The sequence below is a fragment of the Rhinolophus sinicus genome, chromosome 16 (genome assembly GCF_057876585.1).
Source record: "Rhinolophus sinicus isolate RSI-liver-muscle chromosome 16, RSI-T2T, whole genome shotgun sequence".
In the NCBI taxonomy this organism is placed as follows: domain Eukaryota; kingdom Metazoa; phylum Chordata; class Mammalia; order Chiroptera; family Rhinolophidae; genus Rhinolophus; species Rhinolophus sinicus.
The window spans coordinates 44,949,037-44,968,556 of record NC_142516.1 but is presented as its reverse complement, the minus strand read 5'-3'; the positions used below and the strand labels follow the sequence as shown (position 1 = coordinate 44,968,556).

At 35.5% G+C, this 19,520-nt stretch overlaps 1 protein-coding gene across 1 annotated transcript in view; it reads right to left on the bottom strand.

The window, feature by feature from the left end:
- The window catches only part of ALDH1A1 (aldehyde dehydrogenase 1 family member A1), a 54,828-nt gene that overhangs the window by 11,695 nt on the left and 23,613 nt on the right, over positions 1–19,520 (bottom strand). The window contains exons 4-10 of the mRNA XM_019736692.3: positions 18,503–18,632; positions 16,858–16,919; positions 14,823–14,951; positions 13,042–13,155; positions 7,423–7,525; positions 5,743–5,927; positions 2,277–2,441 (exon numbers count right to left, since the gene is read on the bottom strand). Of these exons, the coding sequence (XP_019592251.1) occupies positions 2,277–2,441; positions 5,743–5,927; positions 7,423–7,525; positions 13,042–13,155; positions 14,823–14,951; positions 16,858–16,919; positions 18,503–18,632 (888 nt within the window). The remainder of the gene's footprint in view (positions 1–2,276; positions 2,442–5,742; positions 5,928–7,422; positions 7,526–13,041; positions 13,156–14,822; positions 14,952–16,857; positions 16,920–18,502; positions 18,633–19,520) is intronic.

Here is a 19,520-nt window from a genome sequence, read left to right as displayed (position 1 = left end):
AGTGAGTTCAGTGATGTCACAGGATACTAAAAGTACACAAAAATCAATGATATTTGTATATACTAGCAACAAATATGTGCATACTGAAATTAGAAATACCATTTACAATCACTCAAAAATACTTAGGTATAATAAAAAATATGTATAGGACATATATATTGAAAACTACAAAATGCTGATGAAAGAAATCAAAGAAGATATAAATAAATAAAGAGACCTACCATGTTCAATGACTGGGAGATTCAACACAATTACTATGTTAATTCTCCCCAAATTGATAGATATGTTTAACATAATTCCTCTCAAAATTCCCACAAGATTTTTTTTACATATATGGACAAGGTTATTCTAAAATGTATATGGAAAAGCAAAGGAACTAGGGTAGCTAAAATAATTTTGAAAAAGAAGAATAAAGAGGGAGGACTTGGTCTTCCCAATTTCAAGACTTATATAGTTACCATAATCAAAAGAGCATTGACAAAGAAATAGGCATATAGATCAATGGAATGGTGTAGAGGACCCAGAAATTGTTACATATATTTACAACTCAATTTTGACAAAGTTGCAAAAGTAATGGAATGGAAGAAAAATTGTGTTTTAAACAAATGATGTTGGAACAATTGGACATCCATAGGCAAAAAGCCAAAAACAAAACAAACCTTGACTTAAGTCTTATACCTTATATAAAAATTAACCTAATATAGATCATATACTTCAGTGTAAACCATAGACTCTAAAAGTTTTTAGAAAAAACACACAGGACAAAAAAGTCTTTGGATCTAGGGGTAAACAAAGAGTTCATGGAGCTGACACCAAAAACACTACCCATAAAACAACAAAAAAGGATAAACTGGACTTCCTCAAAGTTAAAAACTTTTGTTCTGAGGAAGATCCTGTTAAGAAGATGAAATGACATGCTACACAATGGGAGAAAATATTTGCAAACCATATATCAAACAAAAGACTAGTATCTAGGATATATATACTGAACTCTCAAAACTCAACACTAAAAAGTAAACAATCCAATTAGAACATGGGCAAAAGACATGAAGAGACATTTCATCAAGGAAGATATGTATCAGATGTCAAATAAGCAAACACAGGAAAGATGTTCAACATCATTAGCCGTAGGAGAGATGTAAGTTTAAACCACAATGAGCTATCACATCAGAATGGCTAAAGTAAATAAAAAATAGTCACAACATATTAATAAGGAGTCTGAGAAACTAGATCACTCGTATATTGCTAATGGGAATGTATCTTTCAGCCACTCTGGAAAACAGTTTGGCAGTTTCTTAAAAAACGGCATTTATCATATGACCCTTGGTAAATTGTACTGCCAGGCATTTATCCCAGAGAAATGAAGACTTACATTCACACAAAAACCTGTACTCTACTTATTACAGTAGCATTATTCATAGAAGACGCAAACTGGAAACAACCCAAAAGTTCTTCAATGGGTGAATGGTTAAACAAACTGTGGTACGTCCATACTATGGAATACTACTCAGCAGTAAAAAGGTGCAGAGTATCTTTACATGCAACAACCTAGATGAATCTATAGAGAATTATGTTGAGTGAAAAAAAGCCAATCCTAATTACATGAAGTATGATTTCACTTATTTAACATTCTTGAAATGACAAAATTATAAAAATGGAGAAGAGATTCTTGGTTAAGGGAAAGCCAAGGTGGGGTAGGAGGGACATGGATTTGGCTATTAAAGGGAAATATGAGGGATTCATGAGGTGATAAAATGTTCTGTTTCTTGATCATATTAATGTCAACGTACTTGCTATAATACTATAGTTTTGCAAGATGTTGCCATTGAAGGAAACTGGGTAAAGAGTAAATGGGATTTTTCTGTATTATTTCTTACAACAGCAACTAATTCTACAATTATCTCAAAATAAAAAAAAGTTTAATTAACAAAACTGCAGATCATTTTACAATTGTTTTCAAATATACTATTTCCAAAGAAGAAAAAGCACATTGAAGATATGACTTTCTTTGCCATTATTTTAAATCTGTGAATGAAGTACCTAGAAATCATTAAGTATCTTGATTTGTGTTTGGCTGAGTATTCTTGGCCGGCCCAATGAATACCTTACTATTTTTAGTCTTGATCAGAACTTTAAACCTTTACCAATAACAGAAATGAAGAGTAACATTTATTGAGAAAGATGTTGAAGAGCTCAGAATTTTAAAGGGACACTGTGTACACACAGGCAGGCAAAATATGGCAACAAAGGAAACAGAACAGAATGAAGCCATTTACCTCCTCTTTGGCAATGCGCATCTCATCTGTAACATTAGAGAAAACTGTGGGCTGGATAAAGTAGCCTTTATTTCCCCATGGACCTCCACCACATTCCAGTTTGGCCCCTTCTTTCTTCCCACTTTCAATGAGTTCAAGTATTTTTTGATATTGTTCCTTATCAATCTATTTGAAAAGTACCACAAGAAAAGGAAAAAAAAAATTAGCAATTTGTAAAGATAACATACATTGCCCAGCCTGTTAATGAGAGCTTCAGAATGCTAGGGTAGTATTATTAAGTCAAATAATCAACACAGCTGACAAAGGCTCAGGTTATTCTTCAAGTATATTTTATTTTCATAATTTTCATGGAAAGAAACCTTAAAGACAGAGATTTTTACTTAGTGTTTGTTTTACAGTTATGTAAGAAAAACATATTGGCACTGAAAACACATATCTTTTCACATGACTGTCATTTAATTATGCTGGAAGAAATGTCTGTCAATCAAACACACTTACCTGGAAACTACCGGGGGTGCCAAAAAATGTATGCACATGACTTGTATTCATCTTTTGTTATTGGTATATATTGAGTATTACAATTTTAATACAGTCTTTTCCTTGCTTAAAATGTGTATACATTTTTTGGCACACTCTATATAGTCCTAACTGAAATTCAAAGAGCGATAGGAGAAAAAGAGAACTTTGAGTCTAGGTTGAATTAGATATGGCATTTGGAAAGCAGATGCTTTGAGACTTTAGGAAGACTCCTAGATCTCCATTTGGTTCTTTTCATTCCTCATCATCTCCACTGGCCGGGTTCATGCTGACCACAGCCTGTCATTGTCCCCAGTTCAGGTCCCCCGTGCGGTGGTCAGTAGGTCTGGTTTCAATTTCTGGCCTGTCTTGATTGTTACTATCGTACTTCATTAAATGGGCTGCATTTAAATATGTGACAAGAATGACAGAACTTAAAAGATTTCTTAAATAATATTGTTGTAAAGAAGGAAAATGAGTTCAGAGTTTTGGTTAGGTACACCAGGAGCACATACCTCTCTCCATACACTTGGATCGGGGCTACCTGTTCCTATGGTAGCGGCCGCAATTCCTAACTTGAGGTGTTGAAGGGTTCAGTGACTTTTGGACTAAAAACTACTGGTGAAGACTGTTTTGTCTCAGGTGTGGCTAAGGTTAAATTTTAAAGGAAAATCTTCAGAGATTGAGGAATTAAGGTTAGGGCCTCTTGCCAGTTTAATTTGTCTCTTCTTGCTACTTAAAAAGTGTTGTACTTTATTTTTTTCTTTGACTCTGCAATCTCCCCCATCTTCCAAAGCCCCATAAAAGGTTTCATAAAGGTCTAACTGCACACAACCCAGCAACCATAGCCAATTAGATTTAGGGCTATTTGAAAAAAGAAACCATTTTTCTAACATTGGCACTGTATTTGGCACAATGTTACTCAATGCTCTTCAATGCACAATATTTAATTGACTATTCTGAAGAGAAAGTATTCTTTCATTTCCAGCAAATTAAGGAAGTTGTAGTGTTGGTTTAATAAGAGGTGATAGTGCAATGACTGCATAGTATTTAATACAACCAGACTAAGCGGTGAGGTTAGGTAGTTCTGCTTCGTTAAGGTAGTTTCTTTGTCAATAAGTAGTCAAGGATCCAGGTACCTCCACGCAAAGCTTCTCTGGCCTACTCCAATATATTAATCTGACTATATCTCTAAAAACCATGATTTTTTTGGGATTTTATCTTATGATGTGTTTCCTGAGTCAGAAAATTCCCCTGCCTGTGCCCAGAGAGGATATTTGGCGACAATCGGATCCCTGCATCTGCACTAGGAGATAGAGGCTGAAAGGATTTGTTTGTTTGTTGGAAAATTTAGATGGTCACTAACTTTTAAAATATAGGAATTTATATTTTAGTGTCTGGCTAATGACACTGTGGTTCTACAACCAGCAGCTCCAGCACTGTGTTATAGCATGGCAGATGGTGGACCCTGAGAAGATACCCACTAAGAAGGGCTCCTAGTGGCTAATTGAACTCAAATTTAAAAAACAGAGCCCAACAGTTGTTTCTACACAGAAGCCTCTCACCTAAACTGTGCTTCAGAGAGGAGCCTGCACTGAACTGTCTGCCTGCATTGTGTTCCTACCATCTGAGCCAGGAGTTCCTGGTATTTTATTTCAACCAATAGGACTGAAACTTTCCCTGTCCAATTGGAGCTGCACAGCTATATTTCCATCAGTATCTTCACCAACCAATCAGAGCAGCTCCATTCTGACCAGTCAGGACAGTACCTTTTAGACCAATCAAACTGTGAGGATTTGGAGTCAATTTGCATGAGGACAGACCAATCAGGAACCAGGGGCAGGGACTTCTGTCTATATAAGTCAGCCCACCTCTGGCTCAGTTAGCCCACCTTCCCTTTCCACCAAAGACTGAAGATTGCGTTTCCCTGGCTGGAGCTGAAATTGAAACACAGAAGAAGTCTTGCCTGAAACACTGAAGAAGCCTCGCCAGAGCAGAGCAGGCAGAGTGGAGCAGACTGGCCTGTACGGAGCAGAGCAGAGTAGAGCTGGAGAGGGGCTCACCTGAGGGCTGCCTCGCCCCAGGTCTGCTTCATAGCCAGGCTATTCCACAGCCAGGCTCTTCTCATATCGCACTATATCACAATTGAGCTGTTTGCACTTAATAAAGTTTCCCTCTTCACCACACCCCAAGCTGAGTATTCCTGTTGGTGTTGAATTGGTATCAATACTATTGGAAGACAGGCCCCACCCTAGACTTACTGCATCAGAATTTGTATTTTAACAAGATCCTCAGATGATTCAAGTGCACAGGAAAGACTGAGAGAACATTGCATTAGAGTTTAGGACTAGTGAGTGAAATTTTCAGTTATACTTAGGGACATATTCAGTTTGGTCTAGATAACTTTGATTCACCACAAAAATAAATCTTCAGAAGGTTTCAGACTGACCATATCTGAACGTGGTCCTCAGGAACTTCTCAGTAATGCTAGGATATAGCAGGGGCTCTTTATAGTATGATAGGCCATGAGCCTATCTGTGAAATGTAGTAGCTCATGATGTTGCAACAGTCTCAAAGTGTACACTTTGATGTGTTTGAATTGTGCAAATTATTAATAATTTCCAAGTGGATAGAGAACTGTATATGAGTATAGAAATCAAGAGGTATGCAGATTGAAGAAAACAAGAAATTAACTAACATATTTGTTATTTTTCCTTACATCTTTAATTCCCAACACGATACATAAAATATTCTTAGATAGAAAAACTGGACAACACAAAAATAGAAAGTTTTCTTTACTATTGGGACTTAGATTGTATTTTTTAATCAGCAAACTGATACAGTATTGCCACCTAGGAAGATACATATATGGGAAGTAATCTTATTCAATAAAAAGGGGACACTTTATTCTTGTCACTTGAGAAGCCTATTCCTTCTATTGTATACTCACCTGTGGGCCTTGATTGACTCCTGGGGTCAGAGGATTTCCAAGAACATACTTTTTAGCCCGTTCAACACTTCTTCGAACAAACTCATCATAGATTGATTCTTCCACAAAAAGCCGGGATGCAGCTATACAACATTGGCCTTGGTGGTAGAATAACCCGATGTGTGCAAATTCAACGGCACTGTCCACTGCAAAGAAGACATTCATGTTAAAGAAGAAATGTTTTCTACAGATGATATATATATATTTCTCAATAAAGTGTTGCAGAAAAATCATGAGTTATGTACTCAGACATTGATTCAATATATTCCACCTCTTATCAGCCAGGTGACAAATTAAACTTTCTGATCCTTTATTTGCTATGGAAATGACAGGAACAAATAGTAGAATCTGAATAAATGTGGTTATTACAAGTTTAACCTGGGCATTACTAAGAATGTGAAGAGTGTTATAATATGAAATCTCACTGGAAGTGATTTTTATAAATATCTCCATTTATAATTAGTGAGGTGACTACGAGTATCTCAGGCCTCAGATTTTAACAAAATGACAAAGAAAATATAAAATATCCGTTGCATTAAATAACTTCAAAACATTCTTAGATACCTTGATCAATAAGAAAAGTCATATTTCTGAAAAACAAAATCCAAACTAATATTCAGAATCACTCACCCACCTTACTATCCTGTTCTAGGAAAAACATTTCGAACTCTATCTATTGTGTGGCATATTATTTCATGTATGCTTATAAATTTTTCTCATCTATGTATTTGAGTTGGTAGAATGAGCTTTAAAAGGAAGAAATAAGTTGTTCATTAGTAGATCCTAAACAAACAGAGAACTGCATTTTAATTTTCTAAATGCTGAAAAATTAATTCAAGATTATAGCAATTGGGTATTGTTACATGTATTCTGTGAATTAATCATTATGCTTAAGTTTTAATGGTTCAGTAAATCAGGATTGTTGCCATGTTTGTAGAACATATAATAAGGTAGGGTGCTCTAAAAATTTTAGTTAAAATCACAATACAATATAGGCCAATTCCATGAACCATTTGTGTTTAAAGCTTCAGACCAATAATGCAGCTGTTAAAGAGTTAGATAAATGATCATGTATTTTTGCCAACTGACTCCCATTTAGGAAATAATTGTGGGATTCTACTTGATATTTTAAAATGGAGTCACATCATAATTATAGATTTAATATATGCAAATTCAACTATACTTGCTAGGAAAAAGAAAGAAATTACTTAAATAGTAGGTGTCATTTTCTTCTGGCCATATCAAATAAAAATGACTACATGACCCAAAATGAAGGGCAAATGTGAAACTTGATTTTGCCTCAGCTGGTCTCAGTCCAGTATGTCTGCGGTTATCTCACTATTCTTAATGTAAGTTAAAAGTAACATATATTATGGCCCCTAAATGTAAAAGTTAGTTTGCCTAGAGTTCAGCTGGGAAAATAGTAATCTATTCCAAACTGGAAAGAAATAGTGTTTGTGTTAGACTTATCTAGATGTTATAACTTTAGTACAGTTTAAGAGATTTTCAAGAGTAACGCTGGGTTCTGAATAAAGCCTTACACTTTGATGTTAGAAGCAAACCCTCTTGTAAACTTCAAGTTTGCTGTATGGCATTACCAGGCACCAAAACGGTGAAGTTAACAGAGTGACTTCTACTCACAGTCGGCATCAGCAAACACAATGCAAGGGCTCTTTCCACCGAGCTCCAGGGTCACCCTCTTCAGATTGCTTTTCCCAGCAGCTTCTTTGATCATTTTGCCAACCTGAAATGGAGCATTACAAAAGAGGAGGCTTAGTCTATTCTCAGGAAAGCAGGTTTATTTAGCATTTTTAATTTATATGAAGTGCGGGACATACCGTGTTTCCCCAAAAATAAGACCTAGCCAGACAATCAGCACTAATGCATCTTTTGGAGCAAAAATTAATATAAGACCGGGTATTATATTATATTAATTATATTATATTATATTATATTATATTATATTATATTATATTATATCATATTATATTATTATAAAGACCCGGTCTTACATTATAGTAAAATAAGACCATGTCTTATATTAATTTTTGCTCCAAAAGACACATTAGCGCTGATTATCCAGCTAGGTCTTATTTTCGGGGAAACACGGTAGTTAAGTTTCATTCGGGAGAAACATTAAACAGCATTTTTCATGATCTGGCACCTTCAAACATCAAAGGCTCCTCTGTCCAAGCATAATCACATGGTGAATCAGAAAAATGCTCATAAGAACAGAGATATAGAATATGAAAGCCGGCAAATAGACACATGAAAAAATGCTCAACATTACTAATCATCAGAGAAATGCAAATAAAAACCACAATGAGATATCACCTCATCCCAGTTAAAACGGCGATCATCAACAAGACAAATAGTAACAAGTGTTGGAGGCGCTGTGGAGAAAAAGGAACCCTCATACACTGTTGGTGGGAATGCAGCTTGGTGCAGCCACTATGGAAGGAAGTGTGGAGGTTCCTCAAAAAATTAAGAATAGAATTACCATATGACCCAGCAATCCCTCTCCTGGGTATCTACCCAAAAAATCTGAAAACATTTATCCATAAATACATGTGTGCTCCAATGTTCATTGCAGCTTTATTTATAGTGTTCAAGACATAGAAACAACCAAAATGTCCTTCGGTAGATGAATGGATAAAGAAGTTGTGGTATATGTACACATGGAATACTACTCGGTGTTAAGAAAAGATGAAATAGTACCACTTGGGACAACATGGATGGATTTTGAGATTATAATGAATGCTAAGTGAAATAAGTCAGACAGAAAAAGTCGAGAACTATATGATTTCACTGATATATGGTATATAAAACTGAAAACAAAAGAACAAGACAAACATGAAAATGTTTGAACAAAATGAAAGAACAAAAACTCATAGACATAGACAATAGTTTACCAGAGGGTAAGGGAGAGGGGCTCTAGAAGAGGTTAAACAGAGTCTAATATATGGTGATGGAACAAGAACTGACTCTGGGTGGTGAACACACAATGTGAGATACAGGTAATGTATTCAGATTTGTACACCTGAGATTTATGTAACTTTACTAACAATTGTCACCCCAATAAACTTTAATTGAAAAAAAACTAACAACAACAACAAAAGAATATGAAAGCTAGTCTTGATGTACATGGCTAGAGAGGAAGTTATTTTTCATTTTAAGCAGAGCATCATCTTTCTACTGATTGGTTTGACATATCTTGCTCCAACCATAACTTATCTATGTGACTTTTCATCCCTCTACTGAAATCCAGAAAATTCTATCCAGACTAACTGGCACATTTACTCCCCCCCCCCCCCCCCCCCCGAATCCTATCTCTTTCTTTTCCTCACTAGATGCAAACCTCACCTGGGCTGCCTCCAATCCTACCCTTTGAATCCTTCCCTGATGACTCTAGGTGGCCATGACCCTTTCTTCCTCTGACCGCCCATGGAACCTTCATGAAAACTCTTTCCAAGCCTCCCTCAGATTGTATTATTTGCATGGATATCAATTTCCCAAAGAGATGTCTCCTCCTTGGTAGCCATGACGATATTCTGTCACTGCATACCTTTTCTTAGCACTATCACAGTGGGCTCACTTAACTATTGATTGACTGACAGACCTCTCTCTCCCCTACTCCCTCTCCCCCTCCACACCTTTGAACAGTGGAGTTAGAAGAAAGAAATTGGATCTGTGCTCAGTTAGCTGGAATCCTACTGTTCTGGTTTCTTCTTTAATGCTAGTTGCCTCTCTTCAGAGAAAGACATTGTTTTCCTTTTTTTTGGATCACTTCCCATCAAGATTATTTTCTGTAGTTGTTTTTGTTTTCCATCTCTAAAACCCGGTCTGTTTTTTAACTATTCTTCTTTACTTTTTTTAAAAAAATTAAAGTCTTAATGCATTAAAATGAGCTTATATATTTTTTTTAAAAGATGATTTATTGTATCTTGCTTTTAAAAAATTCTTTTATTCTCTGGATTTTTTTTCCTACTTGACACCTCAGATTTTAATAAAAAGTTCCTATCCCAACTGAACAAAGGGTGAGTAGATGCTTGCTGAATATGTATTTAGATTTTACGTAGTTACTGAACTGACTGCTGCTGTGCATTATAGAGCAGAACATTAATTAATCTACTAATGTTTTCATCTTATTTAAAGGTTTCATAGGACTAAGTCAAATCCCTATGATTAATAAAAAATAAAATAAAAGTAGACTTGCAGAGGGGAAACCCTGCCTGAAATTTCTCTTGTATTCCATTTTCTTTTAACAACATATTTCTTATGACCACTTTTAAAAACTGAATTTTCAGTTAAGGCAATTAAGAATTTTCTGTTTCCTAGAAATTATTCCTTGTTTTTCATCCTCTGACCTCTCCAAATTCTTTCTGCATGCTATTTTTTTTTCTTTTCTGTTTATTTTTCTTAGAAACATTTACTGAGAAACTTTATTAAAGTAGATAATTTTTCTCTTGGGTAGGGATGTAAGATTAGAGGCATTTTTCTAAAAGCTATAGGTGTCAAAAGTATGAAGAATGTTAGAAGTATGAGTGAGGTAGAAAGGTTACACTTTCCTTAGTGACAATCAGACAGCAAATAACAGGTTTGCTTGAGTTTTTCCCAAAATCTAGCTAAAGCCAAAACAAGGAAACATCAATATTTGTCCTATGATTTTGTTCCCTTAGTTTGAAAAAAGGTTAATATATTTTCCCAAAGAGGTCTACAATGAAGAAAAGATAGGAACTATTGATTATGGTAAACAGTGTGTACCATGATACTGTAGCATCATCACATGGGGCAGAAGTAGCAAATGCTTGTGAAAATGTCTGAGCTTATTTTATCCTGACAAGTATGGGTTGGATTCTGCTTTAAATTAATCTAATGGGACATTAAAATTCATACCTTACTAGAAGCATTTTTAGAGTGGGGTTCATTGCTGCAATGACCGGAAGAAATATAACCCATTGTTCTTTCATGGCATTTGGCAAGTTCCCTACTATCTGTCAAGTAACAAACCTGAAGCTAAAAGAGAACTCAGAAAGATTGATTTTTTTTCTGTGAGTTTATAAAAATCATCTTAGTCACACTTAATTTTTTCATACTTATTTCGAAGTAGTTACTGTACTGGTTTCTGGAGATAACAATGAATAAGATAGTCTTTGAAGATAGTCAGCAAAAGAGCGAGATACACAAGAAAGCAATGAACATGCACTATCATAATTACACATCATGGATAATAGTAACACAGACAGGGAGTTTTAAAATTCAGGATGCTCCTGGGACTGCAGAAAAAGCCAGAGAGGTAACATGTGGTGGGAGCCATGTTATAGATGGTATGGTCACATATGATCAAAAGCCTGGAGGGATGAAAAGATACATGGAATGATCAGGAAGTAATTACATCTTCCCTCACAACATCTGAACTACAGAACACACATAATAACTCTGATATTTATTAAGTAGCATGCTAAAAGTCTCATTACTCATTAGCTCATTCAATTTTATTCTGTACAACTCAGTAAGGTAGATACTATTATTTCCATTTTACAAATGAAGAAACTCAAATTCAGCAAGGGTTATCTTAACATTTGGAAGATACACTGCTAAGTCAGAAGATACACTGCTAAGTAGAGTCAGAATTTGAACCCAAATATGTCCTGGTCTTCTAATCTCAAGGTTTCTTTGTTGGTAGGTAAAGTGTCCTTGGATTCTATAGGGGCTCAGGGATGAGTCAAGGCAAACAGGCAGTGATGCTGGTGATGGGATCAGGGAGCAATAGAGCCCAGGTGCAGATGAACTGAAAAATGAGTAGGCATGGGATCTAGAGCAGGAAATGTATATGGAATCCCTGTTGGGGAAGGTCAAGAATGCTAGGCTGAGAAATTTGTGCCTTCCTGCCTTTACCTCCTCAACCATGACTTCGACCTGTGATTTCACCATTTTTTAATTCATTGCCATGTCTTGAACATTCCCGATTGTTTTGTCCACAGAATCCTGAATATGGGATTGGCTTCCCCCTACCTCAATTAGAAGTTTGCAGATGCAAACTTTTTCTACTCTGTATCTATGAAAAACAAGAAAAATATACACTATTTACCTCATTTAAAAAATATCAATAAAAATAAAATTTGATTTTCCACTATTTTAGTGCTCTATGCAAATGGGTTTTTTTTTGTTTTGTTTTTTAATTGGAATGGCTAATTAGGAGTATAGAATAATCCAATAAGTCTTTCCTCACTATCTAGAATGTTCTTCCTGCTCCTCAATCTCCAGGGAATTTTTTAAAGAAAGTAACCATTCTTCAAAAACCAGAGCAAGTTCTAGCACCCATTTAGAATCATTATTCCTTTCTGTGAACTTCCTTCCAGCACTTCATACATATCTTAGTATCTTATCACATCCTGCCTTGTTTGTTTTTCTTGTCAGCAGCTTTACATGAAGGTGTGATTCTCAATTTTCATTCTCTATACTGTATGCCTGTAAAAGGCATGCATTATATTTTGCCTTAAACATCTAATAATGTCACATAGTGTAATAAAATGAGTAAGAGTGCTTTTTGGGTTTTCTTTGTTTGTTTGTTTTCGCTTCATACAGCATGATTTCACCACTTTTCCTTTGTTTGCAATAAAAAGTCATCTCAATAGGTGGGAATCCATTCTCTCAAATTCCACCTTCCAGGCTGCTCTCTCTTCCTCTCCCCCATGCCTCTTCTTGCTGTGCCCACAGCTGGGGCCTTGCTCTTTAACCCTCTAGAAGGCTCAGCTGGAGCCACAGAGGCAGAAAAGGTAGGCTGGGCCAGCAGTAACATCTGGGGAAGCTGAGCGGCTGGCTCCCTTTCACAATGTTCAGGGAAGAGAGAGCCCCTAATAAGGTGCTATGGGTGAGGCTCAGCTATTTAATTTTTATAATCCACAGGATAAAATTACATTCACTCATACAAATCATTGTAGCCTAATTTATATTTTCTATCATAAACTGTACTAATCATATGACAAGGTCTAATCGGTCATATTTTCTCATCAGGGAAAGTAATGAACACACCGAAAACCATTTACGCCAGTCCTTCTGAGTTGGTAATAGGTATTTCGTTTCATCTCAATTACATCTGCTTATGTTCTATAAACACATTTGAGGGCTAGAATGAGGAACAACAAAAAGAACTTTTGTTTTAAGGAAATGTTGGCTTAAAAACAGTTACATAAAACATGCTTCTGACAGCTGGAGACGCAGACATTCTTAACTACTGGACGGAATAAATGTTGTTACCTCTGTAGATCCTGTGAAGGCCACTTTGTCTATATCCATGTGAGAAGAAATGGCTGCCCCTGCAGTAGGCCCATAACCAGGGACAATGTTCACTACTCCAGGAGGAAACCCTGCCTAAAAGATACAAAGTGAAAAAGTTACAACAGAACTGAAAATTTAATTCTATTTTAAAAAGAGATGAGTATGGGATCAAAGCTGCCTCTTTATTCTAACCTTATGAGTTTCTCTACCAAGAAAGACTCCCGGGGCGGCTGGTTGGCTCAGTGGTTGTAGTGCAGTGCTCATAACACCAAGATCACTGGTTCGATTCTCACATGGGCCAGTGAGCTGCCCCCCCACCCCCACCCCACAATTAGATTGTAAACAACAACTTGACATGGAGCTGATGGGTCCTGGAAAAATACTGTTTTCCAATATTCTCCAATAAAAACAAAATAAAAAAATAAAAAGATTCACATAAGTGTTTTTATTATTGTTATTGTTATCAATTTCATTGGTTAGCCACTTATTAGGTTGGTGCAAAATTAATTGAGGTTTTTGCCTTTTTGCCTGTTTTTAACCTTTTAAACTGCAATTACTTTTACACCAACCTAATAAAAAAACCTCAAGAGTTGCATTGTTGAGGGACCATTTCTACTTAGGGTAAGGGCATGCTTGACTTTTGTAGATCCTTGCTCCAGTGATGGCTGCCTCAAATTTCATACTAGTAACTGAGAAGATAGTATATGCAAATGTTTGGTAAATTACTTACATAGAAGGACAGCAATGTGCTTCGTATCCCATCAACAAAAATAAGAAGCTAAAGTGATCCCACATTTTAATTCCTAGCTGTTGATTGTTCAGAGCATACCAACTAGGTTGTAAATTTCCATTGGTGTTAATTAATCAGTAAAATGTTAGGTAAGAACCATCATTCATTCTTGATTAAGCTTCACAGATTGATGTCATTCTTAGTTAAAGAATTATCAGGTAGAAAACAGTGTGGCAACTGATATGAGCACATTACAGTTTCATGTTATTTGCATCAGTGACTCATTTTGACATCTCTTTCGACATTTTTTTTTTTTTTTTTAATTTGAAGTTAAGAGTATGTTTAAGATATAGGTTTGGTGTTCCTAAATTTAAGTTTCTGGTGACTAAAGCTTGTTTTTAAAGTTTTGGTAAGATATGAAGGGCAGAGGACAGTAAATTACAAGCAAAAAGATATTGACACAATCCGGATAGTTGATGAAAATAAATTTCATGTGTTCTTTTGACAATTTTTGAACATGAAGGTAAGCAGAGGAAACCACGATAGAAAAGAGAATATCAACATATCCCCTAATGGGTAGATGTGTTTACAAACTATGTGGTCCAATATTACAAGCAAGTAAATAGGCACAGAGGCCTCCAACCTAGAGACTAGTTTAAACAAATTTGCAGAACCTCCAGGCCATTCATGGCAGTTTTAAACAAAATTTACATTTCAACATTTGAAAGAAAGCTATATCAATTTTAACATGAATTTGTATTCATAAGCGTTGGGTTCAAGAAACAAAAAGTCGTGATAAGGTCACTGTTTGACATGAAACCCTTGAGCCTGGCTGGCTTCCTGTCTCCATTTGGGCAGAGATTCATTTAGGTGGACTGCCAGCCGGCAGCCATGCTAAATGTGTCTTCACCACTGGACAGGAGCCATTCTACTGGCAGACAGTCTACTTTTACAGTAGGACCACATGAGGTCTTCCTGTTGTAAAGTAGGATTCCTGCATACGGTGCATATTTTCATTTAGGAAACTTACCTCTTTTATTAAGGATGCCACATGAAGAGCAGTGAGAGGAGTTTGCTCTGCCGGTTTGACAACCACTGTGTTTCCACAGCTAAGAGCAGGCCCTATCTTCCAAATGAACATAACCAATGGGAAATTCCACTAGAAAGCAATAAAGAACAATAGAGTTTTTGTTAGCTAACGGCCAAAGTCACTAATCTAACTTCTACATTATACACTCCCTGTAGATGTTAAATAATAATTGTAGTAGTGTTGTTTAATCATCTGGTATATTTTAATTAAGTTCACTGCAAAAAGCAACTTATAAATGTTAAGGAGCTCCATATAAACTAGATATAGCATGTTTCCTCGAAAATAAGACCTAGCCAGACAATCAGATCTAATGCGTCTTTTGGAACAAAAATTAATATAAGACCCATTCTTATTTTACTATAATATGAGACTGGGTCTATAATATAATATAATATAATATAATATAATATAATATAATATAATATAATATAATATAATATAATATAATATAATACTGGGTCTTATACCAATTTTTGCTCCAAAAGACCCATTAGAGCTGATTGTCTGGCTAGGTCTTATTTTTGGGGAAACATGGTAGGAGATGAACAGGAGTGAGCCACGATATTTTATCAGATGCTATTATTTTGAGCTCTTTTTCGTCAGCAGGAAAAAAAAAAAATCACTACATGGTATGGAAATCAAGGCTTACTATTAAACATTTTATAAATGATCTGTGTTTAAAAAGTGTCATTAGTCCTCCCTTCCTGTTGACCATCTATTGTTACTATTTACCTAATGATATTACTTAGTAACATTTATTTCTAAGACAAATATCTTGTTAAAATAAAGACAAAGAAGTCTAGGGTCTGAAAAACAACAGCTTTGTTCAAATTTCAGCTCAACCACTGACCAGCCATGTGAACTCAGACAAGTTCCATGCTTTCTAAGCATAATTTCATTATCTATAAGTGCTAATACAAGTCTTCTCTACCTCAGAAGGTTGTCCTGGGGATTCATGGAGAAAGTGGGCCAAATGCTTAACACAGGGATTGGTTCACCATAGGCGTGCAATAAATATTAGCTATTATCAGTATTCAAAATTGTGTAGTTTTTAATGGATTTATTGAAATTTTTGAATTAATGGGAAATTTCATTCAAAATGGTGATATGTATACATTTCAATCTTTTTGGAAGAGAATATGTCATTGCCCTTTCTCAGCTAAGGACTTTGGGACACTTTACCATCTTTTTATTTGGCCTTTTTGAATGTCAGTTACAGTGAAATCATTTAGATAACTTCCTATTTGTTGGGCCAAAAAGAAATTCTTCATGATTCTGCTTAAAATACTACCTTGTCTAAGAAGAATTTGAAGTATCAAAGCCTCTTAACTAAAGAGAGTATATTTCATACAGTGCTCCAATAGTTTCTTCCATTTTAAATAAAACATTTCATTCAGGATTTGAAACTCTGTTTACTACTATTCTCTATGATGAGAAGTCTCAATGAGGAGATAAAAAGTGTGGGAGAATGGTAGGCCATACTACATTTCACTAAAATGGTAACCTGCAGTAGATGGGCCAGGAACGACCATTTAATATGTGTGTGTGTGTGTGTGTGTGTGTGTGTGTGTGTGTGTGTGTGTATATATATATATATATATATATATATATATATATATGTAAACATATGTATGTAAATATATATGTAAATATACATATATGGGACTTAAAATTAGTATATAATATAGCATTTCAAAAATGACCCATAGAGTAAAAGGTCAAGATTTGTTGATGCTGAAATGCTGAAACACACTCAAGAGATATGCCAGGATATAGATAGGTTTCTGGAGTATCTAATTCATATCCAAGGAGTTCAATCATAGGAAGACTCAACTTCAACAGTTACTATATTTGCTCCACATTTAGCAACTATCTAAGTATTCATTTGTGCTGAAAAGAGCTTCATTACCAAGTGAAATAGAATTAGAACTCATTTTCTTTTTAGGATTGAAAATTATATAGGAGACCAACTTACAGGAATGATTTGACCACACACACCAATAGGCTCATGTCTTGTATAAGTAAAAAAATTTCCATCTGGAAAATAAAACACACAATCATTTATAGACAAATTCACTTGACATTTACAGAATGGTGGGTTTGGTGCTGATGTGGGAAGAAGGTGTAGACAATAATTTAAAGAAAAAGAAAATATCTCCAACTATTTACAAAATGAAAAATTGAGCCCTCAAATAGTAATCTGAAATGAGAGGAACCACAGAACCGAATTAGGTCAAAGCCAAATTGGAAAATGTCTGAAAGATATTTAATTCTATCTCTCATCATATAGGAGGACTGTTTTCTAAATCATCCTTATTCTCAAATTTACCTTTCTTTCATAAGAAAGGAAATAAAAGGTGTGTGGCTAAGAAAAAAACAGTCAGAATTCTTTTTCTGGCAACTCTAGGTTCTACCAGTAAAGGTAGAATTTTTTTTAGGTAATATAACTTAAACAATAGTAAAATTGAAAAAAAATAAAAGTAGATTAAAAAATATCTCCCGCCGAACAATAAACCTTTCCTACTGGCTTGTTCTAAAATGTTCTCTTTTTGCCTACCAAACAACAAAGCAAACTCTCTTAATCCATGAAAAAAATGCCAGAAGCAAAAGCATTTATTTTCAATCTGGATTTGATTGATTCATATGCCTCAGAGTTTGATGTGGTCATCCTAAGGGTTACCTTGTGCTTTGTGCTCTATTCTGTTCTAGTTCCCACAAAAGATTTTGGCTATCATAGTGAGAAGGCGCCTTATCAAAATTTATGTGTATTTCAAATGGCTTCTCCCATTTTGTCAAAGGGTAAAGTAAGAGTTTCTAAAATAGCCACATTTCTTGGTATTACCATGGTCTCATTCTCCTCTTTTAACTTCCTGGCTCTCACTTCTAACTGCTGGATGCTCTAATGACATTGGAAATGCCCATCAGGGCCAGTCCTGGAGGGTGTTGTATTTCTATAGTCAGTAAGTTTATACAAATTAAATGCTACCCATAATGTTTTCCAAAATGACACTTTTTTTATATTCCTATTCCATTTTGTGCATACTCTACTAAAATACTGAAACACATACACATTCACTCACACAAATTCTTAAATTGTGCTATAAACACAGCCCCAGCTTGCTTTGAAGTTACTTGAAACAAATCAATGTGAATTGGTTTGTTTAATTAATCTGCTGTAACTATACTGAGTTAGACCAGGCACGGATGCCATAACTGATTCACACTGGAACATTCGAAGAGGCTTAAATAATTACAATTTAGAAAAGGTATAAATGCCACTATAGGAATAAAACCCAAATAAATAATTTCAGAGGCCAGCTTTGAAAAGTTTGGGCCCTTAGAGAAACAACTGTTGTAAGTCAGTAATTCAAGCATAAGAATGTTCTTTAATGTTTTCTGAAGTATCCATAGGGTTATCTTCTGCATGATTGTGCTGAAACATTGTTAAACGCCAGTTGATGAATCTTAGCTGTTCAGAACTGCATTGTCTCAAAGTCAAGAAGAAAATAATTTGCCTTATTTGGTTGACGTCTTTATAAGGGAGAGTTTGGAATTAGTCAGCTCTACAGTAACCTTCTCCCCACTACCTCCACCCCTGGTGGTTTCTCAAAGCTACTTACCAATAGGTATTGTGCAGCCCTGGATCTTGTCAGCCCACCCTGCACAGTAGCGTAGTGTCTTTATGCAGCCTCCTAAATCCATCAGATATGCATTGGAAAATAGTTTCCCACCATTCATTGACTCCATTGTCTGAAAAGACATTAAACCTCAAATCTAAACTTCTGTAAATGTTTACATTAAAAACACATCGTTCATATTTTGAATAATCATATGCTAGAGAATTTTGAAAATAGAAGAAATTTTGTAAGTCATTTTGTTTAACCTCTTCTTTTAAAAAAGGAGACTTAAAAAAGTTGAAATGATTTGTTGATTTACCTAAGGTCACATAGCAAGAACCCAGTAGAAAGGTTAGTAAAATTCTGGTTTCTAAACCCTAGTACTCCTCCCTTGTTCTGTATGTCCTCCAGCTAACAAACTTTCTAGGAATTGGTAACAGTTTGATATACGCACAGCTAGTGAGAGTGACACCTAATCAGTTCAGAGTTCCAACAGGATTTCACTTGCATAATAAAATTTTGGGTGACAATTTAGTGTCAGGGACTATTAATAACGCCTGAATAATCATTTTTAATTTTTGCATTCCATGTCCGTATAACCAATCAATTCACACAAACTTAAGTGACCCATGAATCTTTCATCCATGAGTTTCTTCAGCAGAATTTTTAATTGTGAAACTCCCAGTTTTGCTACTATTGTCATAATTATGGTTGGAATAGTCAAGCTGTAAAGTTCGACATTTTCTAGCCTAGTGCCCTAACCATTACAGGCTGACTTCTCTCCTCTTTGCTTCATTTCTAAAGCAGAAGTTTAATGAGCTCTTTGGGACCTAGTGGTCCGGTGGGGCAGGAATGTACAGGTGACAAACTAACTGTTTCTCATCTGTTATGCAGTCTTCTGTCTCTGTGATACTATACACCATCTCAAAATTTCATTAAACATGATTTTTGTATGCCTGCTCTTTTTTCTTCCTTAGGATCTTACGCTGACGGAGACCGTCAACACTCTATAATCCACAAA